The following is an 18,405-nucleotide window of genomic DNA, read 5'->3' on the forward strand; positions in this document are numbered from 1 at the left end:
TTCAGACAGAGTATTCCATTGCATCCCAAGGCTCACCACTTCCCCACCAAGAAAAGGGTAAGTGGAAGAAGGAAAAGCAAAAACATCTACACATCCCTTTCATCTGGAAGTCCTCACCAACTTCATATCACCAAAGCAATGAGTCTTTACTGGGTATCTATTGTGTGCTGTGAACCATATCTGATCCCTACAGTTCATCAGTCCTCTGTAACCTTCACAATAGCCTGTCACAGGTAGGCATCGTTTCCCTCATGTTATATACAAAGAAAGTGTGGCACAGGAGAGTGGAGTGAGTAGCCCAAGGCTGGCTTTCCCTAGACCTATTTGGTTCTTTCTGCACTGCTTTACAGCCTTTTGGCTCACAGTAAACCTGCTTGATGGTTGTGGTAACATAGGGCCATACCTAACACATTGTGTTGTGGCTAGCAATGAGCCAATTGAGCTGAGTTCCCAGGTATCCAATCAACCAGATATTTCTGTGCCTTTAAGCAGCTCCTACCTGGATTCCCTAGACCCTACTTCTCCTCATCCAGATAGATACCATCTCATTGCGGGGGTCCTGCCACCAGCCATCAGCTCTACTCTGAGAAAACAAGGAAGGTGGAGGATAGAGCAGGGGTGCGTTGAGAGGGGGTGTCATAACTTACGTTGCCTTTCTCAAACAGGTCGGTGTTGTTCCTGCAGTTGTAAAGCAGTCGCTCCCCTGTGTCCCCCACATCACCAAAAAGGCAGAGGTAGACGTTGGCATCAGTCCCTGCACCTTCGAGCTCCCCTGTGCATACAGTCACACGGTACCGGGCCACTGGCAGACAGAAAGGGGGACACCATTGGCTGGATGCCTCTGCTCCCATGCCTAAGCTCTGCACCCACTTCTTCTGTCACCTCCTCATTTAGTACTTTCCAAATCCCAGTGCAGTGAGCCGCTTGGGAGCTGACTCATGCCAAGCCTTGGCTTAGACAGACCAGAGGCTCTTGATGCCCATCAATTATCAGAAACCCATGGGAAGTGTTTACAAGAATTCACATTTCTGAGGCCCACTTCAGACATCCCAGGCCTGAATTTCCAGAGGGAAGACCCTTAAAACTGGGTAATTAGTAAACTCCCTCTGTGGAGTCATCAGAAACCCAATGAAAAATATTTACAAGAATTCGAATTCCTGAGGTTCACTTCAAACTTCCCAAACATTAATTTCCAGAGGTAAGACCCTTAAAACTGACCCCTAAATCTGCAGGGAACAGCAATATAAAATACATACAATGATCACCTCATTGTCCCTCCCCAGATGGGCCAAGCCTACCTACAACCTCCAGATCAGAGTTATTAATGAACCCTCCATGTGGAGTCTCATGAAAAGAAATGAGTGTTACCTAGAAGTAGGGTTCAGTGGAAACAGAGAGAAGGCAACAGCTACTGTGATGGTGTAATTTAGAAGCAACTGTTGGTAATGGCTCAGATAGGTAATCAAGAAAAAGAGAGGAATCAGGTTTTGCTTTGAACAAATAGTGGAGAGAGTTGTTGATAAGGATTGGGAGGTCTAGGGTAAGGGTATGGTTGGAAGGCGTGGTTGTGCACATCTTTAATGCCTGCACTCAGGGGGGCAGAGGCAGACAGATCACTGTGAGTAAGACGCCAACCTGGACTACAAAGTGAGTCCAGGACAACCAAGATGACACAGAGAAAATCTGTATGAATTGAGGTGGGTTAGTGGGAGTCCCCTTTTCTGAGAAAGAGAAGAGGGGGGAAGAGGAAGGGAGAGTGGGACTGGGAGGAGAGGAGAGGGGGCTATGATTGGAATATAAAGTGAATAAATAAATAATTATGTGAAAAAGAAAGGAAGGCAGGAAGGAAAGCAAATGTGTTTGGGAATTGAAATCAAGGCTTTATTCTGGTCACTACACATTTGAGGTGCCAGTTAGATACTTAAAAAAAAAGAAGTCAAGATGGCAGTTACATATATGTGAAAGGCCAGGTCCAGCAGCATGACTTTAGTCATCATAAGTAGATGTCTTCCATTTAGAGCCATGAAATCTGGTGAAAGCCATGATGAAGAAGATGTAAACAAGGATTAAAATAACATTTGAAAATAAAATGGTCCCAAATTTCCAAATTTGAATTAAAAATATTAATCTGTATATTTAAATTTTTATGTAAAATGAAACTCTAAGTAAGAAAAATCCATAGAGATCTACTTCTAAACACATCATAATAAAACATGTAAGAGTGAAAGACAAAGAGGAAATCTTTAAAAGAAGTAACAGGAAATTAAGCACAAGGATACTCAATAAAAATTAGCAGACAACTTTTCATCCAAAACTATGGAAACCAGAAAGCAGTGGAATGCTAAATTCAATAAGCTGAAAGAAAAAAACCATTATCTGAGGATCCTATATCTACTAAAACTACCCTTCAGGATGAAAGCTAAATTAAAGCATTCCAAAATAAACAAATAATTCAAGAATCTCCCATCACTAAAAGACCTTCTCTATAACAAATATTAATGGGAAATCTTTGCATTAAATAGTAGGCAGTAACTTGAATTCGCCTGGAGTATTATGAATCACCAGAAAAGATAAAGTGATAATAGCAAAGATGCTGTACATGTATTTTTTTTCATTTTTAATACCTGTCTTCTCAGATTTTATATAAAATACAACCGCAGAGAACAATAACCATAAAATTGCACTGGTGAGTCTGTAATGTATAAAGACACAAATTCCCAGTATAGGGTGTCATATATCCCAGACAAAGACACAATTTAAATGATAACAGTTGTATGAAAGAAAGTGCAAGGGAGTGAAGTTTTTATGCTCCTGAAACTAAGTTGACATTACTTTGAACTAGATTGTTCTAAGATGTGCATTGTAATTTGGGAGAGACTACTTTGAGAGTAACTGAAATAATATATAGTAAAAGAACAGGGGGAAAATGGCCCCACATCTCCTTTGGGCAGTGCTGTGCAATGGCGGGAGAGCTGGCCCCACCTCTCACCTGGCCAAAGCAGTGGAGCTGGTCCTACCCCCAACCCCTGCCTAGGCAAAGCAGTGGAGCTGGTCATACCCCTCCCTCACACCTAGGCAAAGCAGGAGAGCTGGTCCTGGCAGTGCAGTCACAGGACAACTGACAGGTTTACTGTCCAGACCCAGATCCAGGGCTTTGAGCTGGCCCACCCTAACATCTATCCTGTCTATGAACTGCAGGATCACATGAAGGGGCTGGTTCTGCAGATCCAAAACTGCAGGATCTCCATGTGATACATTTGATGTAATTTTGATACATGGACTTAATGTTTCAAGCAAAAATCAGAGTATGGTGGGCACCCTGCAGAGATGGGGGCTCATGATGTCACTACACACAACCAGCCAATGTAAGATGTATTGTTGAACTCCTCTATGGCTGGTGGGAGTGCAACTTGTACAACCACTTTGGAAGTCAGTCTGGCTCTATCTCAGAAAACTTGGAACAGATCTACCTCAAGACCCAGCTATACCACTCCTGGGCACACCCAAAAGATGTTCCACCATACCACAAAGACATTTCCTCAATTATGTTCATAGCAGCTTTATCCATAATAGCCAGAAACTGGAATCAACCCAGATGTCCTTCAAAAGAAGAACAGATAAAGAAACTGTAGTATATCCACACAAAAGAATACTATTCAGCTATTAAAAAACAAGGGCATCATGAAATTTTCAGGGAAATGGATGGATCTGCAAAAGATCATTCTGAGTGAGGTAACCCAAACCCAGAAAGATGGATATTGTATATACTCATAAGTGGATATTAGGCATACAATACAAGATAATTATACTACAATCTACAGACCTAAAGAAACTAAATAATAAGGGGGACCCTAGGGAGGATGCTTAATTCTCATTCAGAAGTCAAAGAGAATGGACACTGGACATGGTTGAAGAGAGGGAACAAGGCAGGAGCCTTCCATAGATGTCCTCTGAAAAACTCCACCCAGCAGAGGACTGAAGTAGATGCTGAGACTCACCGCTTAACTTTGGGCAGAGCACAGGGAGTCTTATGGAAAAGTGGGAAATAGAAGAACCTGGAGAGGACAGGAGCTTCACAAGGAGACCAACAAAGCCAACAAATCTGGGCCCAGAGCGTCCTGCCTCCAGAGACTGATGCATCTGCCAAGAACTATACATGGAGAGGACCGAAGGCCCCTGCTCAGATAGAGCCGATAGGCAGCTCAGTCTCCATGTGAGTCACCTAGTAAGGGGACAAGGAACTGTCTCTGACATGAACTCTGTTGCCTGTTCTTTAATCACTTTCTCTGGGTGAGGTGACCTTGCCAAGCCACAGGGGAAGATGCGACTTGATAGTCTGGGGTCAGTTGGTAAGGGAGAAGGACTCCCTCTTTCTGAGGACTAGGGGAATAGGGATAGCAGGGAAGAGGGAGGGAGGGGGATATGATCGGGATGTAAAATGAATAAATTAATAACAATAGAAAATGAAGATAAAAGTGATGTATTGTTGACATGAGGGATTCTAGGGAAAGCTTACCAGGCTTTAAAGAAGGTTCACAAGCAAAGAGCTTGAGAATTTATGGTGGATAAAGGATAAGAAAGGTGAAAAGATCCTGTAAGGGCCCAGGTAGGACAAAATTTCTATCAGTGTTGAGGACCAGAGAACCCATACATTTCCACTAGCATCTGTTATACAGAGACTCTCAAAATGGACATGGATTTAAATATCTTATCACAAAGAAATATACTTTAGATCCTGCAACACAAATAGGTTGAAACTAAAGAATGACTATCAAAACTGACTTGAGATCAAACAGATTTACAGAAAGGAAAGAAAGAAAGAAAGAAAGAAAGAAAGAAAGAAAGAAAGAAAGAAAGAAAGAAAGAAAGAAAGAAAGAAAGAAGAAAGAAAGAAAGAGAGAAAAGCTTATGTCCAGATGTCTTGGGATATCTACTATACATAAAAAAAAAAAAACACTATTTCTTATGAAGATTATGTAACAAGAGAAGAATGGGTATATTCATTTACTTTTCTTCTAGTTGTGACCAAATGGATACCTGACAAGGAGCAACTTACTGAAAAAGATACTTGTTTTGCTTCAGGAGTTTAAGGGACTCGGACAGCCCTGGCAGGAAGACATGCAACATGAGTGCCCACAGCTGTGGTAGCAGCTGCAGGAAGCTGCTCGCTCACAATTGGATGAGCCAAGAAGCAGAGAGATATGACAACTCGTGCTTGATCCTCTCTTTTGCACCATCCACCCCTCAGCCCATGAGAAGGCTCCACCCCCATTCTAGATGGGTCTTTCTCAATCTGGGTAGGTCTCTCCCTTGGTTAATCTCCTCTAAAATAACCTCAAGACATACCCAGGAATGTGTGTCAGTCTCCTAGGTGATTCCAAATCCAGTCAGAGGGCAATAAAATTAACCATCACAAATTCACCCTTCATCAACTTGACTTTTAAACACATCACTGTAATCCATAGTGTTCCACTGCTAACCAAAAGGCCTGCGCCAGTCTGGTAACACCGAATGCATCCAGTCAAACTTTAGAAGGTCCCACAGTCTTGCTGTTCTTGGTAGGATCTTGCACCTGAGGCTCCTTTACTTTTGTCCTGCCAAGTCCCTGATTTGCTTTAACATTGCTAATGTCTTTTAACAATTACAGCCACTTTGTCCACAGCTGCATTGCCTGTGACTTTAACTGGGTTCACGCTCCTTTTCTTTCCTAACTATGTATTTTTTTTTTACTCCTGTCTGTTCCACCTTTTGCTTTGAATTCTCACTGTAGGACATCACAAAATGCAGTGAGCAATAAACGGGGCCAGAGTCTACATGGTATACTGAAGTTTGTAGTTCTTCTCATCAAGTAAATCACTCCATCGCTTTTTAATTCAGTCCCACTTGAGTTTTCAGGGTGCAGGTAGAATGAAGCCAGTTTCTTTATCATAATATGACATGCACGGCCTCTAACCCAGTTTTCAGTATGATCATCACTTCCTTCTGAATCCTCGTAAGTGTTGCCTTGTCTGTCAATGTTTCTATTGGCACTCTGGTCTTCCTCGCTCCTGCTGGAATATAGTTTACAGAATTCTGGGCCTTCCCTGTCCTTCATCTCCAAACTCAGCCATAGACTTTCTACAATTCAGTTCCAAAGGCTTAAGTACCATGTGCTCAGGTTTCTCACTACAACAGAAACAGCCTTGCTCCTAGTTTTCTATGTTTGTTTGTTTTTCTCATTGCTGTGGCCAAATACAAAAGCCGATGAAGACGTGGCTTGTGTTGCCTCACAGTACAAGAAAATACAACTCATCACAACAGGGAAGTCGCCACAGGAAGTGGCCCGTGGTGGTGGCAGCAGGAAGATGAGACTACTAGTTCAGGAATGGAGGGCAGCAAAACACTAGCGTTTAGATAACTTTTTTCTTTTTCCTTTTTGGTGCAACTTAACCCCCAGCCCATGGGATGGTACCTTCTTACTCGGGGTGGATCATTCTTTCTTAGCTAGTCCTCTCTGAAATGACCTAAAAGATGCACTCAGATGTATATTTCAATCTGCTAGGTGGCTCATTCAAGTTTGTAATAAAGGATAATGATCATCTTAGGGAACTCATTTTATGAAAGTCACACATTCTTGGTACCAAAGCTGGTAATGGCATCATAATAAAATAAAAGTATAGGCTAATATCTTTTATGAATATAGATGCAAAAATTCACAACACGATTGCTGTAAACCAAATACTGCAACACAGATAATGAATCAGCGAATGAGTGACTCATGAATCAGTGCGGTGGTTTTTCAGGAAGCTGGGTAGAGATCTACCTCAGGATCCAGCTCTCCCACTCTTGGGCATATACTGAAAGGACCCTATATCCCACCACAGAGGCTTTCACTCTTCTACATTCATTGCTGCTCTATTCATAATAGTAAAAAACTGAACACAAAGTAGATGTTAACAGATGGATGAAAAAAATGTTACACAATGAAATAATGTACATTTATTAAAAATAAAATAATGGGGGGCTGGAGAGATGGCTCAGAGGTTAAGAGCACTGGCTGCTCTTCCAAAGGTCCTGAGTTCAATTCCCAGCAACCACATGGTGGCTCACAACCATCTATAATAAGATCTGGTGCCCGATTCTGGCATGCATGTGTATATGCTGACAGAACATTGTATACATAATAAATAAATATAAAAAAAGAAACATTAAAAAATTAAAAAAAAATAAAATAAAATAAAATAATGAAATTCACAAGTAAATGGATGGAGCTAGGAAAAGAAAATCACTGAGTGAGGTAACCCAGACCCAAAAAGACAAATACAGTATGGAATCTCTTCTATGTGGATGAGAGCTTTTGGCCTTTGATAAGTATACTACAATCAGTATAACCAGAGAGGCTAGGTAAAGAGCAAGGAATGAGGGGCAGGAGGGGTTTGCCAAGGAAGGAGAAATAGAAAACATTGTTATGGAGAGAGAGAAGCGTGACTGGAGCAGAAAGATAGAGTGAAGAGGAGGAAGGAAGAAGTAGGTAAAGGAGGGAATATGAGGAAGAGCAAATAACACCATCTGAGTGGAAACACGGAAAACTACGACAATAGAAATGTCATATACATAGATATGTAATCCAAATGGGATCACCACATAACAGAGGAGACGAAGCCCCCAACTTTTGCCACCAGGTGAAAACTCCAGTGCCAGAAACGAGTTACATATAATTGAATTGTTGGCCAAGGCGGCCCCATGAGAACCCCCAAACAACTCAGACTATGCCGAGGTTATTGGTTTCTCTACACAAACTGATGGCAAGGCCCTCATGCTAAAGACAACACTTACATACCTCACTGAACATGAGTGGCACTAGGGCTTCACTAGAACCTTCACCCCCTACTGACCAGTGTCTGTGGTACTAGAAGGCACTCTGCATGCTACCAGAGAAGAGAGGTAAGCACCAACCCAGCTAAAACCTTGCAATCTGCAGTGGTGACCTGCCTGGATGGCACGATGATGTAATAGTGGCACAAATGGTGTGTGAGTAACCAATCACTGTCTTATAGGATTTAAGGTATATTCCATGAGAGAGAACCCAGCCCCGAAAATGTTCAGGTTGCCAAGAACCTGAGACTAGACAGACCTAGGAGAAAACCGAACATTATTGTTTAGCTAAAGGAACATAGCAATAAAATGACTCCTGATGATATTCTGCTATATCTGTAGATAAATTGTCTCATTCAGCCATAGTCAGAGACACTTCCTCTTTCCATAGATTGGAGTTATTGAGAGACCCAATGTGCAGAATGAGAGACCTTGGAACATTCAGTCCTAAATAGGATGTCTTCATCAAATCCCTCTCCTCAGGGTTTAGGGGTCTATGTAGAAGAGGAGGCAGAAAGACCGTAAGAGCCAGAAGGATGGATGACACCAAAGAAATAGTGTCACCCAGACACAACAGGCCCGATGCACATGTGACCATGCAGCAGCACGCACATGACCTACATAGTTTTAAGCCAGCATCGAGGGGGGGGGCAGATGAGCTCCTACTCCTAGCCAAGAAGCCATCTTCAATTGACAAGTGCATGCGCAGGAAAATAAGTTTTCCCTAATGGAGTATCACTGGATATCTAAATGGCACTTATGGGTAGGCCCCATGCCCAGCAATACATAGCCAACATACACAAATTCAGGGATGACTCTGAGGATATTTTGTCTCATATTGCCTTGTTTTAGTGCTTTTTTTTAATCTTACTGGTCTTTTACTTGTATACAATAATTTGTAATTTTATTGTTTTGGGTTTTGGTTCTCTCGTGTGTGTGTGTTTCTTGTGTGTTTTTCTTTATTAATTCTGATTTGTTTGTTTTACATATTTGTTTACTTTCCAAAGAGAAAGAGAATGAGTTGCATTAGTGGAGAAGTGGTAAGGATTAGGGAGAAGTTAAAAGGGGGAAACCATGATCAAAATATATTGTATGAAATATTTTCAATAAAAATCAAATGTACAACTCAAATAAAAATGTTTGATAAAGTGAAAAGTTAAAATAAAATACCTAATTGGAGTTCACACATACACAAAGAATAAGACACTATGACAAGTTAGGATTTGTCCTAGGAATACAATTTGGTTTAACTTCTAAAAGCCAATTAATGTAATATGTCATGCTAATAGAACAAAAACCCCAAATCACATGATCATCTCAATAGACACACAAAAAGCATTTGACAAACCCTTTCATGATAAGAACCCATTTTTAAAAGGGAACAAAAGGGAATCTCAGCTCATAAAGGTCATCTGTGAAACACCTACACTTAAAAGTTCAAACACGATTCTAGCAATTTTTCAGCAAGGCAAGAAGGAGAGTAAAGTTATGCTGGTATCCAGATTAGAAGGGCTGCCACAAGGTTGTGCCTGCTCATGGATGACATGATTGCATGTTTAGAGAATCATAAGGGATCTGCTAAAAAAGGTTATTATAGTTAATAAGTTCAGCAAAGTTGTAGAATATAAAATCAATATCTGAAAAATCTACTGTATTTGTAGTCTTTTATAATAAGTAACTTGAAAATGAAATTAAGAAATCATTTCTGGGCTGAGAATGTAGTTCCTTTAGAAGAGTGCTTGCCTAATATGCACAAAGCCAAGGATTCCATCCCAGCACTGCAGAAACTGGTTGTGGTAACACATGCCTGTAATCCTCATATTTTCAAAGTAGAGAGAGGAGAATCAGAAAACCCAGATCATTCTCAACTATATAGTGAGTTTGAGGCCAGTGTGCAATACATGAATCCCAGTCTCAAAAGAAAATGTATCAAAAGAAGAGAAGAGGATAGGAAGAGGGAAGGGGGAGGAGAAGGGAGGTGAAGGGAGGAAGAAGGAAGGGAGGGGAGGGAAAAGGAGGGGAGGGAAGGAGAGGGGAGGGGAGGGGAGGAGAGGAGAAGGGAGGGGAGGGGAGGGAAGGTTTTTCATTCACAACCACAGAAAGAATAAAATGACCTGGGGAGATGGCTCAACAATGAGGCTAAGGGTGCTTTTCGCTCTTCCACAGGATCCAAGCTTGGTTCCCAGCACCCACCTCAGGTGGCTCACAATTGTCTATGATGGCTTCTTCTGGCTTCTGCAGGCACTCAGACACCTGATGTGCATGTCTACATGTGTGTGCATACACACATAAAAATAAAAGTGTAAATAAATGTTTTTAAAAGAATAAAATATTGTGGAATAAATTCAACAAAACAATTGAAAAATTTATACCTTGAATATTGCAAAACATTATTGAGATTAAAGATTCAATAAATGCACCTGGAAATGTTCCGTGTCCATGGACTGTGTGACCTAGCATCATTAATATAGCAATATTAATGTCCCCAAACAGAACTACTTTGATTCAGTCCCTATTAGAATTGCAATGGAGTTCTTTGTAGAACTTGATAAGCTTTTTATCAATGAGACATTGCAAAATAAACTTCAAGAAGAAAACCAGCAAGTGTTACAAGATTTAGACAAGTGGGGACCTCCCGTGATACTGATGAAAACGTACCCATCTTTTGAAAAATAGCTCAAACTGAACCACCAACCAGAAAGCATGCATGAGACGGACCTAAACATATATAACAGATGAGCAGCTTGATCCCCATGTGGGGAGCCCTAACAGCAGGAGCAGGGCCTGACTCTAATGCTGTTGCCTGCTTTGGATCCTTTTCCACTAACTAGGCTACCTTGTCTAGCCTCAGTAGAAGAAGATGCGTCCAGTTCTACTGCAACTTGATATGTGAAGCCAATATGATATCCATGGGAGACCTCCCCTTCTCTGAGGAGAAAGAGAATAGGGTAGGGGAAGGGGAGGTGGCAGGGAGGGGTTGGAGGAAAGGAGGGAGGGGAAGCTGCCATCAGGATGTAAATGAATTAATTAACAAAAAAATTCTAGAAACATTTAAAAAAGAGAGAGAAAATCACCTCAATAGTTGCTTTAAAAGTTATGGGGAGAGGTCTGGAGAGCTGGCACAGTGGTCAAGAGCACTGGCTGCTCCTCCAAAGAGCCTAGGATCAGTTCCCAAAACTCACATGGCAACTCATAACTGTTTGTAACCCTAGTACCAAGGGATCTGACACTCACACCAGTGCGCATAAAATAAAGTTTAATATGGGGAGAGTCACTGTCTGACCAGGCTATACAGCCAAAGACCTAAAAGCATGTTTGAAGGGACACAGGTGCAGAAAGGTCAGAGCAGCAGTGCTCCTGATAACCAAGAAGCAGAAGCAACCTAGTGCTCAACAGTTGAGCATGCTACATCCATATAATGGGGTATCATTCATCAACTAAAGAGAAATTATGGGCCATAAAAATGGCTCAGCAAGTAGAAGCGCTTGTACACAATGCTGGTGACTTGACTTGGCTCCCTGGCTACCACAAAGTGGCAAGGCAGGATCAACTCTCGGGAATTAGCCTTTACCCAAGCTGCTGAGACACAAACCGGGCTAAGTGGCTGTCAGAGTCAAGAGTGAGGTGGGGAAAAGGTAGGGTGCTAATGCACATGGAGTTTCTTTAAGGGTGTGAAAACACTCTGGAATTTGATGGTGTGATGGATGTATAGATCTTCCAAACATAGATCAAAGGCCATTGGCTTGTGAACTTTTAGCAAATGAAATTAATGCCAGTGAACTTATCTCAATAAAACGGATGTTTTTAAAAGAGACATTATTCACTGAAAGTTCATCTAAAGTGAGGATGAAAGAGATGAGAAACGAGACAAATCTACGGGAAGTTTGGCGCATAAACTCAATTTTATTCATGTGCACAATTCCATATAGAGGCATCTGAAAAATCTGTCTGACCATGTATAATATGGGTACATGGAGATATTGTGGTATCTGTGCCAAACATTTGTTAGAAGGCAAAGAAGCATGGCACGTGGAGTCCTGTTTTAAGTAGAGTGGGTACAGGTGGACACTTACAGCATGGGTTGAAGTTCAGGAAAACATCTCTTGTTCCCCAACATTACTATCTTAGAGAACCACATTACTCACAATTAAATCATCCCTTCCTTCCCCAGGGAACTGTCAAAAGCCAAATGCTATAAGCCTTTATATATGCAGCAATGTGCATGCTTTGATATGGTCTGGATCTTATGTGTCCTGCCCCCCCAAATCTCATGTGTTGAAAGCTTGGTCACCAGTGCCATTTAGCGGTGGGATTTGGGGAGTGACAGGGCCATGACAACCTTGACCTCATGACTGAGCCATTCATGGATTCCTAGCTTAGACTGTTCCTGGGGGTGGTGGTGGAAGGTTTTTGAGGTGGGGCCTCCTGGAGGAAGTGGGTCTTAGGAGGCATGCCTTGAAGGGTATGTTTTGCACCTGGCCCTTTCTTCTCCAGCTCTACCTCTCTTCCTGTTTCCTAGCTGCCATGAGCTTTGGTTTGCCACATGATCCCTGCCTTGATGATCTGCTTCCTACACACCCAGGAACACAGATGGACTAAGCCCTCTGAAACCAAGAGCCAAAGAAATACTTCTTCCCTTCAGCTTGTTTACCTCAGCTTTTCCGTCCCATTGACAGAGAGCAGACTGGAACATGCTGTGATGTGATGGGACAACAAGAGGAATGGGCAGTGTTGGCTGGTGTGTGCCAACACAAGAAACCAGGGGGAAATCAAAGCCCCAAACCACAGTCTTGTTGCAGTCTGATTTGCTCATAAGTCTTGCTCTTAATAGTCTTGCTGGAAAATTCCTCAAAGCAAAGTGGTAACAAACATAGGAATCCCTTTCCTGGGGACCTCGTCCCCGTACGTCCAAGAGTTTTAAGGTCTGTTCCATTGGAGGTCCTGACAAGTCCTTACTCTCTAAAGGTCCCTCTGAGCCTACTAGCCACTGAGGTCCCAAACTCTGCCTGGAAAGACATCTGTGGACAATTGAAAATAATTACATTGTTAGTCATCAACAGTGAGAGACGTTAAACAGATGGGCAACTACCACAGCCTCTTGGGCTTTAATTTAAAAATTACGGCTCAATCTGATTAACAAGCAGCAATAATATTCAACACTCATGTCCAATGGACTCTTGCCCACTCATCAGTAGTGTGTAATCACAGTGGAGAAAGCGGATCTCATTTATTTTGCCATCTCACGTTCCTCCTGAGGGAAAGTCAAGGTGGAAATAAATTGTGAGTTGGTACATGCTTTGTCTGCACCTCTAACCAGGAGAATCACTCCTGAAAGCCCCTGAGCAACTAGACCTGATGTTAATTGCTTATTTGGCTGACCTTTATTTTGTAAGTAAATTGGGAACACACAACTTCAGACTCCAAGAATTGGTTTTAAATTGGTATTTACTCATTGTACATGACTGCAAGATTCTCCATTAAAGGCTCTCTGGGAAACCATGCATGTTATTTGTTATCTGCTAGAAGAGCATGACTTTGCCTTTGGCTCTGTTTAGTGGTACAAGAAACAACACAGACCACCAGAGATCTGGGAGAAAACAGAAGTGCATTCTAAGCACAAGACAAGAAAATCATGGGCCAGAAAGAACAAGTGATTTCAAGGAATTGGAGTCAGTAGAGGTGTCAAAGAACTACCAAAGACTTGCAGAAGGTATCAAACTGTCTTTATAGCCAAGATAGACAGACAGACAGACAGACAGACATTCTACCTATATTGATCACTAAAATGTTTCTCATTGAAATGGTTCTTTAACAGTACAGTCTAATTACAGTCATGAGCAGCCTGTATTCTCTGCACAGCCGATATGGAGTCTGTGGAAACATTCTTCCTCCCATGGCCTCTACTGTCAGAGCCCTTGCTTTCCCTGGCTTAGATGAACTCTGTCTGAAGCTCGAGACAACAGTTGCCGAGACAGAAAGTTTATCACAGCTGGGGTTCCACAGCAGTTACAACCACGCCCCACCAGCTCCACCTTCAAACAATTTCTTGAGCGTATTTTCTCTGCATGGAAAATCATTTGTGGGTTTGCTTCTCAAACCCATACCCTCACACTGAAGAATGGAGCAATCCTAGCACACCAGAAAGAAATGTGGAGACAAAGGTCTTAGAGGGATTTGAGGATGGGGACGGGTGGGAAGGCAAGGGGTATGCTTGCTGACAGCAGCATTGCCTGTGTCCTGGTTCCATTTCTGTTGCTGTGACAAATACGCTAATCAAAATCAGCTTTGAGAAAAAGGGTTTACTTGGCTTATAACTCCAGGTTACGGTTCAAAGAGCTGAGAATGTTCTGGATATTCTAGGTAAAACTGGCAGATGTTTCCTTGGAATAACTTCACTAAAACAAGACTCTATAGTTGACTTTAAAGATCTAACCAAATAAAAAGCTTTCACCAAGATGTCTGCTGGAGAAGACAAATATAGAAACAGCAAGAAAATTCCAGAAGCTGTAAAACAACAAAAAAGTGGACCATCCTTAGTGATGGTGGTTCCTAGTGTACTTCCTTGGGGGTAGTGATGATATTCCTAAAGGTTTCTGGACAAGTGCATTCTGGGGTCTTACTGCAGACCCACTGAATTAGAAACTCTATTGCAGAGCCCAGCAATGTGGAGCTCTACAAGTCCTCTATGCAATAAGGCACCTTGAGAAAGCTGGTCAGAGCTGGGAGCTGAGACGCATTGAAAAGCAGCCCCTTTCCCCAAAAACTCAAGCATGAAAGTGATGGGTAACTTCAAAAGAAGAGACTCGAGAACTAAAATGATAATAACTGGTTAGAAAGATTCAGAAAATGGCTAGGTCCCAAGACCTTCTTCCTGGGACCTGCAGGCACACAACAGATGCATTTCTACCCTGCTGAACTATGCATTCCATAACATCTCCATCAGATGGAAGTCAGTTGGTGTTAACTTATGGAAAGAGAAATGATAGTTTTGCCTTCAAAGCAAATATCAAGCATACGAAAGTAGGGATGGACTCTCAGGATAGACAGTCATTGAACCAATGTGTAAAGGATCCGTTCTGGCTTTGACGGTCTATAATCCACTGTCTAAGCAGGAGCTTCCTCAGTTCTACATAGGCTAATGCTAGATCTTGTGAACACAAGTATTCTGAAGTTATAGACCGAATTAAAGTGAAGAAGAATCCCCCAAATGCAAGAAACATGGCACTAACTGGAAGTATTGTCTTCTTATTCTAACGGATGGAATGACCTCATTTTAGATATTTGTTATCTGGAATATATTCATACTGTGCATATGTATATGTCTGTGTAAATATATGAGTATTTAACTCTAGTCAAGTTATTTCAACAAATATATCGAAAGCGTCTACTAAGTGTACAACTACAGAGTGTTCAGAATATTGCATGATCACTTGTGAACTGAGTTTATTGAAATGCTTAGGAGGCTCCAGGAAGCATACCTGGTTCTAATTTTCCATATATTCTTCATTTCTTATGATTTTTCAATTTCACTTTTGAAATATTCCTATTGAAAAGTTAAGGTCTGCCACAGGGTAACAACTAGGTTAATTTTCCATGTCAAGTCTGATTAGTTTGGCAATGGCTGCTACAGTGCTACAATGGCCATCAAGCTCAGTTCCAACTGAGCAAGAATGTTGTGATCACTTAATAAGCAACGTTTCCCTAAGAAGGGGACAGAGCACATTCTTCATATTTGCCTCTATGCTGCTGCTATAACCCAGAGGCAAAATGGCCTCCCTTTGGTCTTTTGAAAGTAAATGCTGGACTCCAGGTTAAAAGCTTAATTCTTCTCATACTGGCTCCAAACAGATAAAGGATTCATTGGGTACCAGCTCAGTGTGTCATAAAAAATTTTGAAAAAAAAAAAAAAAGAGCTCAGATCCATCCTTACAGTATAGAGAGAACTCAGGCATTTCACAACGTGAAAGGTCAAGAAGTTCTTGCCTTTAATTTCAAGGAGGTTCTGCATAACTGTTGTTTAGTGCAGATTCTTCTGGTCCTTTTGCGGCCAACTTGAAGACCTATATGTTTCCTTTTCCTCCATACCATACCCATCAGAGAAGAGTTCTAGCTTCATGCCCTGGAATGGATCCTTCCAGCCAGTCTCAAGGCTGGAACCTAGTTAGTCCACTGCAGTGTTCAGAGCAGTCAATGCCCAGTACACAGGGCTACCAGCCCCCACTAGCACACCAAACGAAGCCCCAGCTTTGATACAGCAAACAGCTCAACACTTACTTCCCATTATCCTGCGCACAGTTGGGCCCTCCGCAGTCATTTCCCTCACAATTTCATTGTCATCCTCATTGGCATCCAGCCAGCGATTGCAGTTGAAGTTATACTTATCCTTATTCAGAGTATTCATCAGGGTCATCTGCAAGGAGGTAGCCCTGAGGTAAGCAGGTGGGCCCATCAGAGATTTTCACCGATGGCCTATAGTCCTCATTCTGCTCTCTAATTGTGTGTGTGTTCCTTTTTTATTTTATCTTATTTTGTTTCTTCAACACAGGGTTTCCCTAGAACTCACTTTGTAGGCCAGGTTAACCTCAAACTTAGAGATCAGCCTGGCTCTGCCTCCCAGTGCTGGGATCAAAGGCGTGTGCCCCCACGCCAGGCCTTCTTTCTCATCTTAGGGAGACCCACGCCATTTCTTGACTCTTGAAGAAGGCAGGTGATCAGATTGCTTTTTCTTTTCCTGGTCTCCTAGAAGCCTACACTCACCTAACATCTGCAAGACAGGACAGGATGCAAACCCCACAGATACCTGAGCATTTTCTCTGTCTGCTTTGGGAGGACTCTCCCTACCTGTTCCTGCCAAAACACGCGGCCGATGTACACTCTTCCCACCTCCAACCCTAACAAATGAGAGGCAGATGTATATGACGCGATCATGAAAAGGGGTAGATCTGACTCCTCGGAACACCTCAAGGAATACCTTACCTTTTCTAAATGCCATCCAGAGCCAGGGTTCTGCCTATCATGCCATGCCCGAATCTTATAAAACCTGCCAAGATCTGGAAGCTCCATCTACAAGGAGAAATTAAAAGGTCTGTGTTGACACAGTCATGGAAGTGCGTCTATCTTCACAGCTGACCTCAGGCAGGTGGATACTCCTTTAGGCTGCTTTTTCCTGGTAAGGATGGGTTTGCTCCTAGCCACACTCAAACACTACATTCTCTCATGTTCCTGCTAACCAGTGGCTCAAGGGACCAAGACGGCTATGTGAAACTAATGTTCAGCTTGGGCTGGTGAAATTGAATAAAAATAACTGACCCACAGTAGGATTCAGCCAAGAGATCTTCCAATAACAAAATTCGTACAGCAGCCCTGCAAATTAGCACAGGGCCATAGCCCAGGGAGTCTACTGGGCACCGAGACAGACAAAAAGATCAATACATCAGCCCTGCCCTTTCCCTGGGGTCTCAAGTCTGCCAGAGAAGACAAACACATAAAGAGGAATGAACTTGGTGGTGGAATAGAGGTGTCAGTGGGGTGCTCGGAAAGGACAGCCGCTGATTACAGTTCTTCCCCTCAAAGGTCGGCAGCACTTCTGACTCGCTCTGCGCACCAACTGCAAAGCTTAAAGCTGCATTTTTCTTTCAAATGCTCCAAAATTCATGTTTTTCCTTAAATGCTGTCCTCACGCCCGAATACAGCCAGGTTGAGCAACCTAAATGTGCTCTGAGCCTCTGAGCCCACAATTCCCCCGTTCACCCCGTTCCTGAGTGCTCCAAGAATTCCATGTCCCCTAGACACCACCCTAGATGATTTCAGATGTAGGGCCAAATATAAACTGTATTTCTTTCAATAAATTCCCTATAAATCATCAAATTTGCCACTGCTGTGGGAGCCCTAACTCTCCAATGTACCTTTTGTCTTTAAACTTGGTCTAAAGTCTGACATAGAGAACTGAAATGTCCAGTACTTCCTCCAGCTCTTTTTCCCATCTCACTCCCATCCGTCCCATTTCCTTCCTACCCTGAACTTCTCAATGACGCCTGGTTTGAACCATTTGTTGTTGGGGTTCAGAAGAATCTCATCTGTCCGCCCCTTCTGCCCATAAATCTGGATGAAGATGGGTGAGTTGGTGCCAGCTTTCTTCAGATCAGTCGTCCAGACCCAAAGGGACCAAGGAAACTCTACAACACAGGTCAAGGGGCATCATAAACTCCAAGAGCCAATCGGGGGAAGAAAGAGGCGGGGGTGGGGGGAAAATCAAGTGATCAGGACGTAAGTTTACACACAACTGTGTCCACTCTTCGCACCCATTAAAAAAGTGCGGAATATGGAGCTAAGAATCCTCTGTGGTTAAAAGTCGGGCCTGTCAGTGTCTTAAGACTTTCTGCGTTTTAGCACTGGGGGAAGAGTTGACCCCACCATCCTGTGTCCAGTGTCTTAGGGGTTCCCTGAGAGAATCCCTCAGTTTAACCCCGTGTCCGTCGCAACAGCTCCTTCAGTTTGGGACACTGGAGTCACCTCCGCAACAGGGCATGGCCTGTCCTTTGACGAACTGAG

At 42.6% G+C, this 18,405-nt stretch overlaps 1 protein-coding gene across 3 annotated transcripts in view; it reads right to left on the reverse strand.

Moving 5' to 3' along the window:
* Positions 1 to 18,405, reverse strand: part of Loxhd1 (lipoxygenase homology PLAT domains 1) — a 150,696-nt gene that overhangs the window by 85,383 nt on the left and 46,908 nt on the right. For all 3 annotated transcript variants that reach the window (XM_060376894.1, XM_060376893.1, XM_060376895.1), the window contains exons 10-13: positions 17,869 to 18,029; positions 16,831 to 16,917; positions 16,129 to 16,264; positions 648 to 802 (exon numbers count right to left, since the gene is read on the reverse strand). In XM_060376894.1, coding sequence (XP_060232877.1) covers positions 648 to 802; positions 16,129 to 16,264; positions 16,831 to 16,917; positions 17,869 to 18,029 — 539 coding nt within the window. The remainder of the gene's footprint in view (positions 1 to 647; positions 803 to 16,128; positions 16,265 to 16,830; positions 16,918 to 17,868; positions 18,030 to 18,405) is intronic.

This window comes from Meriones unguiculatus, chromosome 2 (genome assembly GCF_030254825.1).
Source record: "Meriones unguiculatus strain TT.TT164.6M chromosome 2, Bangor_MerUng_6.1, whole genome shotgun sequence".
Taxonomy (NCBI): Eukaryota; Metazoa; Chordata; class Mammalia; order Rodentia; family Muridae; genus Meriones; species Meriones unguiculatus.